General features: G+C 41.8%; 1 protein-coding gene across 3 annotated transcripts; it reads left to right on the top strand.

Moving 5' to 3' along the window:
- Nucleotides 1–220: 220 nt before the first annotated feature.
- YWHAB (tyrosine 3-monooxygenase/tryptophan 5-monooxygenase activation protein beta) lies at nucleotides 221–19,901 on the top strand. 3 transcript variants are annotated; one of them, XR_013992331.1, is made up of 7 exons: nucleotides 221–988; nucleotides 12,970–13,810; nucleotides 14,477–14,562; nucleotides 15,505–15,628; nucleotides 16,480–16,643; nucleotides 17,564–17,659; nucleotides 17,962–19,537. XR_013992331.1 is itself a non-coding variant. In XM_081034685.1 (6 exons), exons 2-6 carry the CDS (start codon nucleotides 12,973–12,975, stop codon nucleotides 18,016–18,018), a joined length of 741 nt encoding a protein of 246 aa, XP_080890811.1. In that variant the 5' UTR covers nucleotides 640–988; nucleotides 12,970–12,972; the 3' UTR covers nucleotides 18,019–19,901. The 3 variants fall into 3 exon arrangements, 1 of the variants encoding a protein (XP_080890811.1); XR_013992330.1 differs by having other exon boundaries at nucleotides 12,970–14,562; nucleotides 17,962–19,901; XM_081034685.1 differs by lacking the exon at nucleotides 14,477–14,562 and having other exon boundaries at nucleotides 640–988; nucleotides 12,970–13,272; nucleotides 17,962–19,901.
- Nucleotides 19,902–20,479: the final 578 nt, after the last annotated feature.

Here is a 20,479-nt window from a genome sequence, read left to right as displayed (position 1 = left end):
GCATGCAGGTGAGAGGCATTTCGAAGAACTGTGTTTAAGACTCAACTGCCTTGGGAGAAACAGATAAACGTTGATGACGGTGAGTGCGGTCCTGCGAGTGGGGGGCTGTGGAGGCCTGTTTCCTTCCCTTCAATTTCCTCTAGGAGCTTGAAAGGGGGGTATTCAATTCCGAGACTATAAACACAGGCTTAAAAAAAAGGAAAAAGACCTTCGATCCTCACGGCCTCTTCAGTCCAAACAAGAGGAAATGATAAGTACCTTGAAGGATTGAAGAGAGGATTAAGCAAAAATTTAGGAATGAGCGATTTCGGTCCATCCCCTAGATCCAGTATTTCCAAAGGACAGAGCAAAAGGGGACTGACCTCCACCTCTAACCCCACGGCGATTACTTCTAGGGTGGGGTGGGAACCCATGACCTCGGAATCTTTGGGCCTGGCCCTCTCGTGTTTTAGCCTAAACAGAGCGGGCCTCACGCCCGCCCTACCCCAAACCTCGCCCAGTCTTCCTCGTTCCAGCGCATCCCAGTTCTTGACCCTCCCCCCAGCCGCCCCCTCTCCTCCTACCTCCCCTTTCCGCTCCCCCGCCCCCATTTCCGTCCCCCACCGCCCGCCCCCTCCTTGCTCGGAGCCCGGGCTCCCCGCCCTCCGGCGGCAGCCGCGTCCAGGTCCCCTGCTCCGCCGCCTCCACCCTCTGTCAGCGCCCCTCTCGCGCGGCCGGGGCAACCCCGTGCCCCGCTCGCCCAATGAGGAGAAGGCGCAGGGGCGGGGCGGGGCTCGGGACGGAGCGGAAGTGGTGACCGGAGCGGAAGTGGAGCTGCCGCCACCGCCGCCGCCGATTCCGGAGCCGGGGTGCCTGCTGCCGCCGCCACTGCAGCTGCCGCCGCCGCTGCCGCCGCCGCCGCCGCTTGAGGAGTGGGCCTGGGAAGAAAGCGGTCACCGCGCTCGGAGCTCCTGTCGCAAGCGTCTTTGCCCCCTGCAGTCCTCCCACGGTGAGTGCGGCGCGGGGTCCGCCCGTGGCCCCCGGGGCTCAAGGCCAAGGCTCCCCCCCACCCCGGCGGCGGCGACGACGACCCGGGCGACCCCGCGGGTGGGCTTCTAGGTAGCGCGCACGGCCTTGTAGGCCCCGCGCGGCCGCCTGCGGCGCGGGCCTGGTCTCGCCGCGGCCCCTCCCTATTTCCGGGGCCGGGCCCTTCGCTCTCGGAGAGGCCCGGGCCGCCCTCGCCGCCTGCGGCCCTGCCCGGCGGGCGGGGTGCGGCTCCGTACCGGGCGGGAATGCACTTCCAGCCGCGGACCTCAGGCCCTCCCTCACTGCCCAGTTTCGATCCCCGCGCGACCCCTCCCTGCTGCTCGGGCGCGGAGATCCGACCTTTTCAGCCCTGTCATCCCTGCTTAGGACTTTCCGGCTTCCAACAATTAAAATTGAACCAAAGGCGGACGAGTTCTCGAGGCCCAGTGCTCCTGCTTCACCCCGCCTGGATGGGGAAGGGGTTTAACCTTGGCAGAGAGCAGAAAGAAAACCCCCTCCCACTTTGCAGGAAAGCCATTTCTTTCATCATCCTTCGCTGGTTTGGGAGCCTGGCAGAATCCGAGATTCCCTGGGAAGTCTAGGGTTGAGGTTTGAATCAAGAAAATGCATTTGTTGGAACCGGTGACTGAGTCAGGCCGGATCCCCAGGGGAAAAAAAAAATGTAAAAGGCTGAGTATCGAGTATTTTCCCACGGTATCTACCGTCATTGATGCCAGTGTCTTTTTGTGTCCTCGCCCCAAATTCCCTCATGCTGTGTGTTAGTATGTTTTTAGGACTGAAATTTGCCCTGATGGCCTCCCTGGTGGTGGGGAAGGGTAGGAGTGATTTGGGCCCCTTTTCTACCTAAGATGAGTACATCTTTGTCTATTGCAAATGGAGAACTCGGTTGCAATGGGGTTTTCAAAGGTGGCGGTATTGGTAAGACAATTTGCCAACCTTTCTGTAAAAATCCATGTCTCTTGTCCTTGCTGTCACTGCTTTTCACTTTGGTACGGCTAGATAGCGAGCATCAGGCTCTGGTTTTACTTGCTACGTGTGGGAGATGGAATTTGGAAAGATGATATTATGAACACGGCAAATTAGGTGGCAACAAGAGCCTGAACAGAAAGACGAAGTATTTGTAAGAATATAAAAATGGTCTGCATTTCTCATTGTCTTCAGTCGTTCATATGAAACCACACACAAGCAGTTTATAGAACAGGACACATGGTTACGCAGCTTTTTGCTTTTTCCTGTTAGAAATGTATAAGTGCTATTTAGTTCGTAGTGATTTTTCTCCTTGAACACTTGCAGTGAACCCCATTTCTTATTTAGGAATTGTATCTCAGTTCCCTGAGCCCTCATTTTTCTTGGCTCTATGTCCTTAGCAGCACACAAGATGGTGAGAGTAAAATCTGTCAGTGTTACTGGACCCAAATTAGAATTTTATGGATAGTCTTCAAAATAGAAGGCTAATAATCCAGTAGCAAATGCTGAATTATTTTCCTGGCCCCTCCTTTCGATGAGATAAGAAACCATTCACCCATCTTACAGATGGAGTCTTTATGAGAAGTGAGGTGATTTGGCCTGGACCACACACACCTGGTTTTCAGACTGAATATCTTCATTCATCAGTAGTAAATATTTATGGACTGTCAGTCCCTGGAGTATGGTATGGCTCCTACCCTGTAATCTTCTGGACGTTTCCCATGATGCAGTGCTTGTGTTATGTTGAAGCCATTTTAGAACTGGATCTCTGGATCAGGGAGGCAACCTCCATAAAACCAGGCTGAGCAAATTCCCATGATGCTAGTTCCCAAGGCAGAATCTCCAGATTTTTGGGCCACTGCAAAAAGTGCGTTTTGCCCATTTGGCTGTGGATATAGAAGCAGAAAGAGCACTAGACTTGGAGTCAGATCAATTTGATTCGGGTCTGGCCTGCAGCATTTTCTAGCTGTGTGATTTTGAGCATGCTGCCTAATCTCTGGTTCTTGCTTTCTTTATCTTTATTGTATGAGGCCTTTTTACAAACTGTAAATTGTTAAATTCAAGCTTTTGATTTTGTTTTTTAATCACAGAGTTCACTATTAATGGCTTTGTTTTTTCCTCCAGTTGCATTCTGATGAGACCCAACTCCTCTGTGTACGCAATTTGCTTTTTTTAAAAAATGACATAGTAGTATTATAGAACCTGATTTTGTGTATAGCATCTCTAGTCTTTCTGAGCCCATTTTCTCATGCAAATGGTAATAGTCTTTAATGTATTCTTGTGGGAAACTCAATAATTAAATAAGGATCTGGGCTGTACAATAGGTGTTGTGTAAAGGTTATTTGACCATATAAATGAATATACATATACATGTATAGATAAGATATGTGTATATATACTATATAGTATGAACACATATACAATCTATCCATTTGTGATTTATTCACCAACTGATGAGATTGCATCAAGCAATTAGTTTATAATAATAGCTACCACTTATGTTGCTCACTATGTGCCAAGCTGTGTTCTAAATACTTTACACATATTAATAATCCTTCATAACTAGCAATGATAGGTACGTACTGTTGGCCCCATTTTATAGATGAAGAAACCAAAGCACAGAGAAGTTAAATAATTTTCTTAGGGATATACACACACAGCAACGGTAAGTGCTGGAATCAGGAATCAAACGCAGGCAGTCTGGCTCTAAAGATAGATTTCTACTCGTAGTAAAACAACACGTGTATATCTTTTGTGTTAACATTATTTCATCCTTATTTTTTCTTTACATGTGTCTTTTTAAAATAAATGTGTTTGAACAGGAATTTTGGCTATTTTTGAAAATGATATAATGTAATTTATTGGGGGAGAAAATATATACATTCTGGTTTGTAGGGATACTACTTATGAAAGACCCAGGTTTTCTAATATTTGCTTCATACTAGGGAGAAAGTTCTTCACTTACTTTATGGCACGCTTTTTGATTTCTCCAATCCTAGGTTCTTCATCTAATAGGATTTAGTCAGGACCACCGTTATTAATTATTACTTATCATACTACCTTTTATGTGGAGTTTTAGATTATATTATGTTAGGGAGGAGGCGATAAGGAATATGTGTGTCTACATAAGGGGAGAGAAAATTCTAAATTCTAGCATCCTATTATGCTGCCTGCTCTTTTAGTGGCATCAAACTAAGCGGTTTTCCTTTAAATGAGGATCAGTACCTTAGAATGAACTAAAAAAATTTACTTGTAAAGGAACTTTTAAGGTTCCTACATTTTTCTAGGGAGAGGTGACAATTCATACTAAGAATTGTCATACTAAGTAGAGGGCAAGAAATTAATTGTATAATAGCAACTTTTAAGGTTTAGAACTATCTTGGTCTCCACATGAATATGGTCCTGGTAGTCATATATATGTCATGATGGAGAAACTAACACAGTTGGATTCGCAGGGAATTTTTCTAAGGGGAATACTTCGGAAGGAATTACTTTGTACTTTGTGATGTGTATGCTCAAAGCCAATCATCTTACTGCTTTGTCTGCTAAAAGATCTCATGTAGGTATCATTGTATATTTGTAATACTTACAATGATGAAATTGATTGGTGGCCCCAAGAGAACAAGTCATTCCCAGCTGACTTTAAGTCAGTGAGATGACTTATTTTTAATCTGGCCATTCCTCTATTATGTAACTTTGTGCCTGTACTGGTTAGTTTATTTTATTGTTTTCCTTAAGAGACCCAACAATAAAAGTTATTTCTGAATGGCCTTGACCAGGACAGAACTTGGAGGCGACAATAAAGTAGTTGTGAGCCTTGGCCATTGTTACTGTTTGTCCGCAAACCTTACCTTAAAGCTTGTTTGGCAGTCCAGTGAGTTTTGGGCATATGCTGTTTTTAACTGCTTGATTTGATTTTGGTTTTTAAAGCTAGATAAATAAAGGCCAGTTCTCAAACCTCACTGTAATAACTTGATAGAGCTTCAAAAAAAATTGTCCATTCTGTTTTTTCCTGAGTAAGCATTGAGACTCATAATTACTCTTTAGGAATAGTGAGTGCTGCAAAGAGCGTGTATCAGATATACCTGTGTGACCCTGGGCAAGTTACTCTTGGCATCTATAAAAGGGGACAACGATACCTACGTCATAGGGTGCTCAGGATTAAGTGAGTGGATATAAACCCTTAAGTGCCTTGCACATTTAGGCAGACCATAAGTGGTGGATTTTTGTTGTTACTAAACCATTCAGCCAGCATGACTTTTCGTATAGCTAACTGATTGGACTTTTGAATAGAGGAGATGGACAGAAAGTATTCCATGGGCTTGTTGAAGCTCTGTTTGAATCTGTAAATAAAACAATTGGTAGCTGAGAAAACGTTAGTCAAAAAGTATGGTGTTGTCTCCTGCTTGGGGCTGAGGTGGCTTTTTTAAAAATAATAAAAAGCAACAAATGAACACACAATTCATAGATACAGACAACAGTATGGTGGTTACCAGAGGGGAAGAGGAGCGGGGGTAAGATGAAGAGAGGAAAGGGGGTCAAGTACATGGTGACAGAAGGACACTAGACTTTGGGTGGTGGGCACACAATGGAATATACAGATGGTATATTATAAAAGTGCACACCTGAAACTTATGTAATGTTATTAACCAAGGTTATCACAGTAAATTTAATTTTTAAAAAAGAATGAAAGTAGTGTAAGACACCATATAAATGTAGACTATTTTATAGGCCAGGTGTGGTCTGTTTACTTCTATCCACGTAGGAAATAACAGCCTATTCACTTCCTTAAAAATGTGCATCAGTTGATGGAACAGGTTCATATTCAGCGTGGCAGGCATTGTGCTACATGAGGGGAGCCCACCGATAAGTCTGGGCTCCTCCCCGAAGCTCACAATCCAGTGTGGGAGCCGACAAAGGCCTTTACCGTAAACTGTGATAAGTGCTCATTTAGAACTAGGCATAGGTAAGTTAACATGTGCCTTTTAAAAGTCTTAAATTTGAAGAAAGCTATCTGGATTGAAAAGAAATGAGGTAGGTAGTAAGTGTCCCTTCACTGGCTGACCATTTGTTTGTTAGACGTGTGTGGAATATACTGCGGCCGCGTTGACTGCTTTTACAGTGTGCAGAGGCTGTGCTGCTAAATGTTTTGCATTGTGAACAAAAGTTTGTTCCTTACAAGAACCTTAAGTAGATTTGTCTATTTAATGCATAAGAAGACAGACAGAGATGAGGTAACCTATGGAGTTGGGGTGTGGTACTGGTAAGTTGGTCTGGGTCACTCCCATTATGTTGGTAGGCCCAAAGCTTTTGAACCCCCTTCATGAGGTAGACCAATTGGGCTGTCTTGATTGATCAGAATTAGCCTATTGTCTTTTTAGATTGATCACGTAAAGCCAAGAGATCAATTTATTGTCCTATCTGCTATTGATTCACATTGTGTGACCTTGAGCATATCACTTACCACCTCCATAGTTTTCGCTTTAAATTGGGCTAATTGGACATAACAATGATAGTCAACAACTGATGTGAAGGACGGAAGGGATTTCAGATCGAAGTACAGTTTCCCTCCACAATTCCAGTTCTCTGGACATCAGCGCTGGTGACTTTGTATTTCAGACATGCTGTGTTTTATTTTCTAACAAAAGAGCCTGCAAATGTTTGAATGGAATTAAGTTTATCACAGGACTTTGAATTTTATGTGTGGAATGGCACAGACATTTTTAGAGTGGGTGTTTTTCAGTGAGTAGTTTTCTTTAAGAGCCAGGAGTTCTTTTTCTGGGTAACACCCACTAACCACCTGGTCCCACTGACTTCCGCAGTCCCGCCTGCAGTAGCTGGGCACCTGTTTGTCCTTCAGCAGAGTGACTCCAGAACCGTAACTTAGACTTTATGGTGCTATGAGTGCTCTCTCTGGAATGGTACATCTGTGACACCTATTCAGAATTTACTACCAATTCCTCAACCGATGGGGACTCTTGAGACTAGATTTCTAAGATGTTCCTATCAGTTTCCTTGCTCCAGATTGATAACTGTTCTCATTTCTTTATCCACCTTGGCCTTTGATTTCTGTTTCATCTAGAGAAACATACACGCACTTTATTCATCCACTGTTTCCTGTGTCTACACAGTACATGGAGTTCCCTCTTTCTCTCCTATGTATACACCCCCACCCCCAACCAGTGAAGCCAGTCAGGACCCAGTCACATTTAAACTAAACCTGTTCCCTCAAATTCTAGCTGGTTACTTCTCCAAGAAGCTTTGTAACCCTTAGCTGTCTTCTCGTGTTCCTACCATGGAACTCCTCTCAATAACTAATCAAGAGGCCTTGGAAATACTGGTAGTGTTTTCATTTACAGTTATTTCAACATGCATTGAATCACATACATTACACTTGGGGAACTAGTTTAAGGATATTTAAATATTAGGAGCCTTTACTCTGATCAGCACTACCTAGCCATTTTATGTATAGCATCTTTGAGGAAACCGGAAGTTCAGGAACGTTATTTTAAAAATACCTAATTTACTTTTTAGAAGCTGAGATTTATTGTGTGTAGGACTTTCCTAATAACAGGTCCCAATCATATGTGTTTTATATTAGAGCTTTGGTAGTGCTGACATGTGATAATAGAATCCTCATTTTAAACTTCTAACAAATTATTAAACTCAAATTGAGGGTGTTTTTTTCCTTGAAAACAAAACATACGTGAAAGTTAATACTTCTAAAAAGCCACAGGTGTCATTATCAACGTTTTTCTTCCTTTGCAATGCTTTTTAAGGAAAATATGGATTCACGATGGCTAGTCTTTTATTTTCTAATTTTTCCTTATCCTTGGATGTCTGCTTCTGGCCACTGGGAAATGACCTCTCAGGATTTTGATCCTGACTAGAAAAATACTCCTTAGGCAAAGAATTGAGAAGGAGGTGCTAGGTTGTTTCATAGATGCTCTCATTTCAGCATTTACTGTCGGATTTAGGGTTTTATTTATTTGAAGGAAATCCTATTAATTCATTGGTATCTGTAGAATTACTCTTCTTAATGTTCTTTCTTTAGGAGACATTTAACAAAAATGAAATATTGTTATTCAGCTTTTTCCTCCTTTCTGTATCTTTAAGAAATACTTCTCTGACATTAAATCTCTTCTTTTGATGGCCATGTAATCTTGGGCCATTTCTCTCTTTTAACCACCCCACTGTTGGATATTCAGATTGTCCTCCATAAAGTGCTGCCTCTCGAGGCCTTCAGCAGCTGGACAGCCATGATAATGTGGCTGTGCTAGAGAATTCCTGTCCTGGGGCATGTCGGCGTCTTCCTGAGTTATGCCGGGCACAAGGAAGTCCCTTGGCCCACTGCAGGTAGACTTCCAGGCCTCTAATAAAATCGTCTCCTCCGGTATCTTGGTTGTGCTGCTAGTGCCAGGGCTGGTGATGAGACTGCAGCCTCTTACAGCTTTTTAAGAGGCAAATAAAACCTCTTGCCAGTGTTTATCTTGGTGACACTTGGGTTCAAAGTTTCAGAACTAAGTCCTGATTATAAACCATCACTACTTGGCATCTCCAGAAAATTCAACTAGGAACTAAGGAATACTGTTAACATTTATGTACATTTTGAAGACATTGAAGGGTAGAGTCTTATCTAGGAACTTAACAACATATCCACCTCCTATACAGGATTAATCTAGACTTGGCTTTTCCTTCTCCTGGCTTGTATATATTTTTTTTAAAACCCAAGCTCACATTTTGTGGGCTAAAACAGGGATATGTAGATAATGCGAGAGGACTAATAGTAATTCAGATTTGTTTTGCACTATGCATTTTTTTTAAACAAATTTCCTTATTTACTATTCTTTAATTTCCTGTCCCTCTTGACAGCACCTCTTCTGAGGGAGATGCTGTTGTCTACAATTTATAGGTTGGTTGGAAGACTGAGATCGCGCACACGCGTGCTGTTGTAATGGCAGGTCTTACACATTGTCGGGTTGCCTTTCTGGCCAAGTAGCCTGTGTTCTTTCTCCCAGTGATGATTTGTTGAAAAAAATCATAGATGCTTATTTGACTGGCTCAGCTTTAGGCATTACATGAGAAACAAATGTAAAGCTTTCCTTTGAGAACATGTACGTGTGAAACTGTTTGCAAAATGGTATACTACTCATCATCTGCACCATAGAGCACATAGAACGTGGGCGTAAAGATGCCCTAGACTGGGTAGTAGGCTCCAAGTATATTTGGATTCGTAGGCAGGGTAGATAAGTGGGGGCTTGGGGTATTCAGGGAATGCCTTCTAGCCCTGGATGGATGGATGGAGGTTTCATAGGCAGGAAGTAAAAAGGAGACCAATCTAAATGAAGGGTACTATAGTAATCCCCCCTTATGCTTGGGGGACATGTTCCAAGGTGCTGCTGTAGATTCCTGAAACTGCAGATAGTACTGAACCCTATATGTACTGTTTTTCCTATACATGCATACCTATGATAGTTTAATTTATAAATTAGGCACAATAAGAAATTAATAACAGTAACTAATAATAAAATAGAGCTATTATAACAATATGCTGTAATAAAAGTTATGTGAATGTAGTCTCTGATAACCTAATAACCAAGATGGCTACTAAGTGACGAGCGGACAGGGAGACCGCAGTTGACCGTGGGTAACTGAAACCGTGGAAAGCAAAACCGCAGATGAGGGAGGGCTACTGTACAGAAGCAATTTTATAGGGTATTCAGTGGTGTCCAGCCTGGGAGAAAGATTCATGTTGGAGAATAGTGGATGAGAAAACGCAACAGGTCTGGTCGGGAGGAGCCAAGATACGAAGGACTTTAAAAGCCAGGTAGAATTTAGACTTGATAGAGTAGCCAAAAGAGAGGCATTGAAAGTTACTGAGTAAGGGTGGAGGCACGACTAAGTAATTTTGAAGTAGGGTTCCAAAAGTACAAGGAATAATGAGGATTTAATGTGCTGATGAAGAATCGGTGCTTTGAATTATTTGAGAAGAGAGAACTCTACCAAAGTGGCAGTTTTACTAGTCTTTTCATTTTGGGATCTGTTCATTCACTCAGCAAATGTTTTTATTCATACCTATTATGTGTAAGGTGCTTTGGGAGATATGCCCTAAAGTTTATGGTGTAGTAAGGGATTTAAGGGATATGTACAAATAATTTTAGTACTGAAGACGTGATAAAACCTTAAGATAGGTGTAGATGCTTTGTGAGAATGTTTTCAAACCTTAAGATAGGTATAGATGCTTTGTGAGAATGCTTTCAGCTTAGAGTAGCTCTGTCCAATAGAATGCGAGTCACATGTATTATAAATTTTTCTGGTAGCTAACGTTTAAAAAGTAAAAAGAAACAAGTGAAATCAATTTTAATAATTTTTAAAAATTTAACTCCACATAGCCAAATATCACAGTTCAAACATGGGGCATTAGCCACGTGTGGCTAGTGGCTGTCTAATATTAGACAGCTCAGGCGTAGCAGCTTAAGAAAGGCTTCATGCAGGGGATGGTATTTGAGCTGTGCTTGGAAAGAATTTTGTATGCAGAGCAGATGGGAAAAGACATTCCAGGTAGAGGGAGTGGTTTAGTAAGCCGACACACTAAGACAGAAAAGCATACTTTATATGTAAGAAGACTGTTTCGACTGAGGTACTTACTTGTGAAAGGCATGTTTGGGGAATAGTCTGGGAAGGTAGGTAGGAAAGCTTTCACTGACAGGAGGAAACCTGACTGTTACTGGCAGTAGGGGACATTAAAAATCTTTGAACAGGAAGTGACTTGGTCAGAGCTTTAAGAGTGGGTCTGATAGCAAAGGCATGAAGGGGGCTAAAGATAATGAGAGACTGAGCAGTGGAACCAGGGAAAGATCATGCATGGGAAGTTTATTGTAGATGTAGAAATCGGAACAATTTAATTTCTCCGTTGTCTGCTGCCTTCCGCCAAACTGCTGGGTGTTGTGTAACCCATTTCCTGTTGAAATCGGTCTAGCTGCTTCAAAATCTATGTTATATAAGTCAAAAGTTATGTAAGCAGTAGGCATCAGGACACTTAGCTGTGGCTCTTGCTTGCTTGGTGTGCGTGCGTGCGTGCTTGCGTGCGTGCGTGCGTGCGTGCGTGCGTGCGTGTGTGTGTGTTTTAAACAAATGGATATTTTTCTAGGCATGTATTCAGTCCTACCATATCATGATGGTCCTCAGTCTCCAAGAGTTCTTGCAGTGATCCCAGAGAAGCTGCAAATATTGTTAGTTGGCCCCAAACCAAAAAGGTCACATTTTCTTTTGAGAAATAGGGCGTGTACATTTGGGAGGTCCCAAGGAGTGGTCAGGATTCTTCTGAGAGGTATGATTTAGCTTTTAATGTTTGGGAAGGGGAGGAGGCGGGGGGTGTCTGAGTTGGGGGGCGGGGGGGTCTAGTAGGGCCAAAGTTTCATGGCATCCTTGAGCAGTGTTGGTCCTTTGTACTTACTACTCTTTTATAATACTGCCTGGGTGGCTTAGCTCTGAATTGGCTTTTGGCCAGTACTTTCTTAATTGGAATCTTTCCTATGTAGAGTTGGACAGGTGCTCCTTTATGAACTTTGGAGTGGACCACCAAATGACTGCTAACTTTTAATTAGTTTACAGACTGGAAAATTGGCTTCTTTCTGCTTCTCACTTTTAGGAACAATGAAGTAGGGTTATTCAATGATGGAGATGGTGTTCTGATCTGAAAGACTTTATGGTCAAGAAAGTTAGACCATACTGACAAGGTGGATGATTTTATGATGATGAATAGTATATTTTTGACGTGCTTATTATTAGAATAGAGCTTCAGTTGCCTTAGTGGAGAATAAGAAAACTACTAACTCTCCATGGGCTGCTGTCAGGAATAAATCACCTAATCTACATAAAGACGCTTTGAAATTCACAACGTTATATGCAAATACCAAGCACTAATTTTGTACTTGGTGTATGCTGCGAAAGATATGAGTGTATTCAACACTTAAGCTCTCAGAGGTTAAGTTATTTGACCAAGGTTATACCGCATGTAAGTAGCAGAGCTGGTGCTAGGTAGAGCTGAATCTGCCTGCCCTGCATTTATGCTATAGTATGTTCTTGTAACAAAGTTAGCAAACTGCAGAAGATACGGTAAAAAGAGCGACTTGTAGGTGCCTCCTGCTGGACGAGCACTGCCACATGAAACATTTAGTCATATCTTTTAAGATGGATTGAAGCAATTAAGATGTTTTGCCATTTACCATGGGACAAAACCAGATAATTCTTGAAAAAAGTAAAGGCACGTATTTAGCATAAGTATCTAAAGAAATACTCAGAGATAATGTGGATGCCTGATCATGGCATTGTACACCAGAAGCTAAACATTAATGAATGCCAACTATAATTTTATATATATAATGTGATGGCTCGGTGTGAGGTCGGAGGGATAATGGATGGGGGGGAAGGGGGTTCACAGTGTGAGGGATATAAATGATGAACGTCTAAGTATTACCTTGTCTTGTACACCTGAAACTAATAAAAAAAAAGAAGGAAGGAAGGAAGGAAGGAAAAATAGTTAGGAAGCAGTGTGTATATTGAGGAGGCAGATTCGGGAAGTGGAAGAAAACAGAAAGCTCTAGAGGCAGATTTGAGCTTGGTTTCCTGGCTCTATCAGAGCCTGTCAGTGTTGCCCGGGGCACATTCCTTGCCTTTGCTGAACCTCCATATCTTCACCTCAGAAAAAGGAGGAAGGGACTGGTGTGAACATACCTACCCTGTAGGACTGTTGGGAAAATGAATTGCCCAAAATAATAAAAAAGACCTTGGCAAAGAACCAAAGTACCTAATCCTACAGGTATTCCTGGTCGGTTGCTGTGGAGGGCCTCTGGAAATAGATGTTTCACATGGAGGCATGTTTCTATCCCGGTGGTTTGGAAGATTCACACGTGCATTTCCTGGGCCCTGAAGCCTGACATTTGCTTTCTCCTTTTTCTCTTCCTCCCATTCTAGGGAATGACCATGGATAAAAGTGAGCTGGTACAGAAAGCCAAACTCGCCGAGCAGGCTGAGCGCTATGATGACATGGCTGCAGCCATGAAGGCAGTCACGGAGCAGGGCCACGAACTCTCCAATGAAGAGAGAAATCTGCTCTCCGTCGCCTACAAGAACGTGGTAGGCGCCCGCCGTTCCTCCTGGCGTGTCATCTCCAGCATTGAACAGAAAACAGAGAGGAATGAGAAGAAGCAGCAGATGGGCAAAGAATACCGTGAGAAGATAGAGGCAGAACTGCAGGACATCTGCAACGACGTTCTGGTGAGAGGCCAGTGTTTCCCTTCAAACACTGATTTCCAGATAGTCGTAATTTAATGGACAAATGCAGACTCTCAGAGCGCCTAGGAGAGGGAGGTGTCTGATACACTGGAAAGCTGCAAACCACTTGCAGCTAGTGTTTAAGCATCTGATGTGCTTTTTCTCACCTCTTACTTGAGCAGAGGTTGCTTATCACTTACGGAGTACTTTCCTCTCCCTTCAAAAAGACCTGTGAAAAACAGGAACGTTTAGTCAACATCCCTCCATCTGTAGAAATTGAGTCCATCCGGGTAGGTAGGATTTAGACCGGTGCAGCTGCAGGTAGGCTACTTTATATATTCGTCTGAATGATGATGTCATCTCCAGTGGGAACAGGAGCAGAAGGCTGAACTGCCTTACATCCTCCGCAGTCATTCCCGCACAGTAGAGTCCTGGTTTTGTCTGAGAGTTAGCCACGTTGGTCCGTTCGGGCCTGCGTTCCAAAGGCAAATCAACAGTGGTTTGGGGATCCTCCTTCCTGGTGTATAGAAGCCTCAGTCAGGTAATCCATTCCTACCTGCTTTCACTCTGGCCACCATCTTGGGTTGGAGGGAAGGGGTGCATGTCCTAGAGCAACTCATGATCCTGTTGTGTTTCCCTCACGTCCTGAGCCCACTGGGAACTTTCTTTTTCTTCCAGGTGAAATCAGGTAAAAATGAACGGTGAGGGCTGCTTTGAAGGGAAAAGGAATTCACTCTTGTGGATCTCTCTCCTCCCCTGCTGGGTTGCCTCTCCGAATTACTATCCATGACACCTTTCTTTTGAAAACCTGTGCAAAGCTTATCAGCCATCAGACAGTCTCCTCAGACCTAACCCATAAGGAGTTACACCCTGTCTGTCTGCCAAGGATGTTAAAATGACTACTGCCCTCGCATCTCCTCACTTTGATTGATGAAATCCCCTTATAACTAAGCTTTTGCACTGAGCTGCTCTTTTTGTTAAACTCATGGTGTAAGATGTCATGGCTAAATCTGGTGCCTGTTGGTAATTTGGGGGTTTGTTAATGGTGCACTAATTCCTGAATGTTAGGTACATCTGGTATTCAGATGAAGTATGGCATGCATTCCAAGGGCAAGAAAGTTCCATAATTCCTGAGAATGCAGACCAGCTTTTAAGAGTATCTGAAAGAATGTGAAGAAAAGCATGGTACTTACTGCCTCTTAACCAGTTTTTCAGGATGCCACATTCTAAAACAACTCTTCGAAAATATTGCTCTGTATACGAAGCTTGGACTCCTTCAGAACTGCTTTTGTTGTAAGCATAAATGTTTAAAGGAATTTATTATTAATAATAGTAGTAGCTACTTTCTGAGTGCTTACTACGTGCCAGGCAACATGTTAAACACTTTATGTACGTGAGCTCATTTCTCCTCATAACTACCCTAAAACGATGGCTATTATGCTTCCCTGTTGGAGAGCTGAGGAAACTGAGGCTCAAGGTCATGAGGTCATTTGTCTGGGGTCATACAGATAGTGAGCGGTAGAGGAGGGATTTCTACCCATGTCTGATTGATTCTAAATTTAAATTTTTTTGCAGTGTTGCTCTATTATTACCCTTTTCCTCCAAAAATGGAAAAAAGTTTTCTTTTTCTCTAATAGAAGTATTAGGTTGATGCAAAAGCAATTGCGGTTTTTGCAATTATTTTTAAACCGTTTAAACCACAATTACTTTTGCACCACCCTAATAACAAAAGTTAATCTTTTTTTAAAGGGAAAGGCAGAAGAGTATAAATAAGAATCATTTCTAATCCGATCACCTAGAGAACCATTAACATAGTGGTAAATATCCTTCCAGACTTTTCCCTTACATATTTTTGTGCATGTACACATGTATATTTCAATATTAAAATAGGATTCATGTGGTATTTATAATCTGCATTCTTTTTTTCACTCACACTTTTAAGAACTTTTCCATGTTATCAGTGTAGGTCTGCATCGTCATTTTTAAGGCTTGTGTGGCTTTACTTTAATCAACCCCTTATGGATGGTCAAAGTGATTTTTATCAGAAGAAAACAGGCATCTGCTCTTATGACCCGGGCTAAAAACCACATAAAAGCTTTGGATGAAAAATAGGTGTTTTTTAAATCTTCAAAAAAAAATTAGAAGTGGTAGTGTCTATCTTGAATCTCAAACATAGTTTTAACATCTTGTAAATAATATTTCCAGATTCTTAACAGAATGTGAATCATTTTTTAGGAGCTGTTGGACAAATATCTTATTCCCAATGCTACACAACCAGAAAGTAAGGTGTTCTACTTGAAAATGAAAGGCGATTATTTTAGATATCTTTCTGAGGTGGCATCTGGAGACAATAAACAAAGTAAGTAACATTCTTGTAAAAAAGAAATTTGACCAGTAGTGGAGCCAGTCTTCCTTCCTAATAATTTTAACAGTTTTTGCTTTGTCTGTTCATCATAGACACTAACCTCACAGTGCTCAGAATCTAAAAGACCACAGCATTGTGCTTACCTGGGTGCAGACGGGCTCATGGGGGCTGACACATCAGAATGTAAGGGGACGATAGGGAGGGCATGAAAAGGCTGGTGCAGTAGTGCATTTAAAGAGATTTTATCTTGAGGATTATGTGAGGGTCTCTTTTGAGAGGTGAAACTTGAAAAAGTTTGATAGCATGAAACTTCCATAGTAAATACTGAGGCATGTCTTTTATCACATACATGTATTACTGTGATGGTGATAATTATAGCTATGCTTTATTAAGTGCCTGCTACGTGCCACGTATTGTAGAGTTTCCTCCATTCACACACAACCCTAGGAGTTTACATTTTTCTACTAAGGAAACCAAGGCTCACGGAGGGTTTCACTTATTCCAAGCGACACACCTAGTGAATAGAGTTAGGAATTCAAGTTTGGATCTCAAGTCCATGATCTTTCTACTACAGCATATTGTTTTCCATGTTCTATCTTGTTTAAGGTTATTTCTGTATTTCTTAATTGCTTTATAGACTTTGTTTTCGCCCAAAGCATTTAATATAGTACTTGGCTTAGAACAAACATTTAACAAATGATTGGTAAGCAAATGGTGGAAACAGTGACCCCCTCATTTGATAGGTCATTTAGTCCAGCCTAGCTTGGTAAAACAATTTAATAGCGGTCCCGTGTATGATGTAGCCTATGAAAGAACCCAACCTTTAATGTTTTTTTATCTTTTAGCCACTGTGTCGAACTCCCAGCAGGCTTACCAGGAAGCATTTGAAATTAGTAAGAAAGAAATGCAGCCGACACACCCAATTCGACTTGGCCTGGCACTGAATTTCTCAGTCTTTTACTATGAGATTCTTAACTCTCCTGAGAAGGCTTGCAGCCTGGCAAAAACGGTGAGAAACACCCCCAGTGGTTTCTGATCCTAGTAAAACAGTGTTTGTGCTTTTTAATTAACTTCTTTTTGTTATCTGAATATTACTCATTGTCTTGGACTTTTTTGAAGATTTTCTGGGGATAGGAGTATATCTTTTATGAAATAAATGCAGACCTATTACTTTTGATTTCTTCTCAACACCTCCTAATTTTTATTTTTGTGGTTTGATTACTGTTTTTAGGGGTGGTGGTGGAAAATTCAGGGTGAAGGTAGTTTGTTGTTTCTTGTTGAACTTTGGGCTGTAGGCTCCGTGATACATTTATTGTGTTCCTGATACCACGATTTGAAGTGGTGGCTGTGGAAATGAAAGAAATAGGACCATGTTTTCTTCGTGTTCTGGGTTACCTCCGAATTTTTTGGTAACCCAGCTGCGCTTTTTTACATGTGTTTGTAGTCATTCCACATGCACACTTTCACTTAAAATTCTTTTAATTTGGAAAAAGTGTGTGAAATGAATTCTCAAAGTTCTATCACTTTATCAGATTTAGTGGTGTGAATGTCTGTTCTCCCTTTTTCCTTTGTATAACCTTTTGAGTTAGTTTTTTAAAAAAAAAATTACTAGAAATGTCTTTGGTAATTTAAAAATTACATGAATTTGCCTAGAACGAATGGGCTGTATTAACAGTAATGCCTGCTGACATACTAGGTGAAGTTCTTATCTGGGAATTTTTGACACTGTTGGTTGGTGCTTTATAAACATTTACTATATGATTGCTGAAACAACTGGCAAACGAGATAATACTGTATAGGAGTACTGTATGGGAAGTATAGGAGTACTGGATAGGAAGAGAAATGATTTTCACTTGTTAACAGAAAAAAAATGGGCCTAACTTGGTTCAAAGAACCTGTGACTTCTTTGCTAACGGCTCTTTGTTGTAGGCATTTGATGAAGCAATTGCTGAATTGGACACACTGAATGAAGAGTCCTACAAAGACAGCACCCTGATCATGCAGTTGCTTAGGGACAATCTCACTGTAAGTATGACTGATTTCAGTGACTGCTTTTGGAGGGTTTATGGTCTGCTCACCTACCTAATAATCCATGATTACCCAAGGCTCAAGAGGGGATTTGTGCCTTGTAAATACGTTCAAATTTTCAGTTGTTAAATTGGTTCTAAATGAGTGCTAAAATTTCGACCTTTGTAGCCCTCACTATCTGCAGTAATAAAGGAGGAATTTTAAACAGTTGAGTGAGTTAAGATGCTACAGACCGGGTCACCTCCCTGAGTAAGTTTCAGTAGCCCTCCTCTGATTATAGCTCTGTTTTTCTCTTGCAGCTGTGGACGTCGGAAAACCAGGGAGATGAAGGAGATGCTGGGGAGGGAGAGAACTAATGTCAGTCGTGCTTCGTGATCTGTTCAGTGTCACTCTGTACCCTCCACATACGTCCCTTTGTGCGATAAAAAAAAAAAAAGAATCGTACGTTGACTTTCGATTTTTCACAGCCTCAGCCTAGCAAAAATGGTCCATGGGATAAACAGCTGGTATTTGTATTTCAAACTCAGATTGGTCACATAAATGCCACGGCATTCTGAAGGTTTGATTTTTGATTAACATTGACAGGATTACTGTGTGTTTAATTTTAAAAAAAAAAAAACTGAACACTGTGATTATTGGGTTTTGTAATTAAGCAGAACTCTCACTGGTAGAAAAAAAAAGACCTGAATTACATGTACCTTTTTGGAAAGTTTAATCTGATATCAAAACAGTCACTGAAATACAGCTCATTGTAAAGTTGTACAGAAAGTTATAGATTATATTGAGGTGCTGGGACTTGGAGTAAGACACCTATCATTTCGCATTCGAGTTTGATGGTAATTCACAGTCATTCTGCCTGTTGTTCGGGGCTTATAGACACTTGACCAGTCCGGGCTGTTGCCACTCCAAAGTTCATGACCGCAGATGTCCATAGTGTCTTCCTCTGAGGAAACTCGAAGCCTGAAATTGAAATTCTTTGTTTCAGATAACTGGGTTATGGTACCATGAGAAGGTCCAGTGCTCACTTAACATAGGTGACTGAAACCCCTTTCCTTCAGCAATGTGTTACTGATTTGTGACTTGTGCTTCAGTAGTGGAATTTGTTTTCTTTGTAACCACGAGCTAAAGAAGAAAAAAGGCCGTGTAACTTATGAATGACCTTATCTGTCTCCTGGGTGATCCCTTTAAGGATACTGTTCTGCAGAGATTGTCCTTCACGTGAGGAGTACTCAAGTCTTTGGGGTCTTCTAGCTCGGGGCTTTTAAATTTTGAAATCTGAAGATTCTTTCCCACTGTCATTTTTGACTATTTGGTTTTTTCTTCCCTCTTTAAATTTCTGTCCTTCTGCTTCTTTGCACTTTTTTTTGTTCTGACTTTTATCTTTGTCTTTTGTCCACAGTTGAATACTATATGGGCAGGGATAGGGGGCCTGGAGGGAGTGAGGCGTGAAGTTGGTGAGCACTTTGGTGAGCAGGCATAGTTTCAGAGTTAAGAAGAGCTTCCAGCACCATAGCTCTGCCTTCCTCCAGTTCTCAGCCCGGTTGTTGCTCTTCAGTCATACCAAGACCTGAATCCAAAAAGTAGTTTTAAATATCCATGACTTCTCCCTGTACTGCAGCCAGCCCTGATAATGCTTGTTAGCACCTGTCACCAGAGCTCCCAACCGTACTCATCCAGCCAAGTTCACAGACGTGTTTAAACAAGCCCCTATTATGCAGGGAAGTTGCATGAACACTGCAATGGGAAGAATCAAGAATACCCAGGCCTACCAGTCTCACAGTAGCCTACCCTCCCTTTAACATTCCACGTAGCTGTAGTGTCCATCTGTTTGTCCATCTGCTGAAATGAGAATAAAAAAACATTCATGCACTGATGAAAACAAACCAAAAAAAGAAAAAAAAAATCCCTCCTTTCTAGCTGAACAAATGTGCAGTTAAATACTTGGCGCTTGAAAACGCAGTAGTGAATGTGGAACGAGCCTGTCTGTATATCTGGTAGCTCTTTCTTGCTTTGTTTTTCCTTACCAGTATTCTGCCTCACGTTTGCTTCTGTGGTGGTTATATTGCCTAGCAAGCACACCCATGGTTGTGAAAATAGTATAGCAAAAAAAGAAAAATCCCCAGTTATTGATGTGCTAGATTTGTGTATGTCTTTTAAACAGTTCTAGTTTCCACCTTACACGGAATAATCAGGAATAAGTGTACAAATTCAAACGTGAAATAAAAAATTTTATCAGTTAGTTGCCTGTGAATTGATGTGTGGCACCATCTCTATCACTACAGCCAGAACTAGCTAACTTTTTTGATTACACTTACTTTTCGGCTCTACTCTTTAAAAGTAGGCAACAGCTTTGTGTCAGCCTTTAGAACCAGAAGTGTCCTAAAGGGGAAGACATTACCATTAATTAACACAGAGCCTATCCACCTTCCACAACAAAGCATCCAGGTGTTAGGGCTTCTTTTGGGGCCTCGAAGATTTGGTCCAGTTATTTTGCATCCCATTTAAGTCGCGTTCCTCACCCCATTCTCCTTTTTAAACCCAGAGATGTAACCAAGTCAGAGATGGTTGGATAAGGCCTGGTCATCTCCAAGGTTATGCCAGTCTCTCATCTATCCCAGTACTTTATGGCAGTCTACAGCACTTTCATGGGATTTGTTCCTTTCTAAAAATGTCCACACTTCCACAAAGAAAAAAATCAGGATGGGGGGTATTTTTTTTTTTTTTACCCCAAGATTAAAATTGGTGCTTTCTTGCTACTGTCAGCTGGGCAATGAGACTAGTTCCTGCTCCTGGTTCCAGAGCTGCTCCACCTATTGA

Source organism: Rhinolophus hipposideros (assembly GCF_964194185.1).
Source record: "Rhinolophus hipposideros genome assembly, chromosome: 22".
Lineage (NCBI taxonomy): Eukaryota > Metazoa > Chordata > Mammalia > Chiroptera > Rhinolophidae > Rhinolophus > Rhinolophus hipposideros.
Note: the sequence above shows the minus strand (reverse complement) of the source record. Positions and strands in the feature narration are given on the sequence as shown.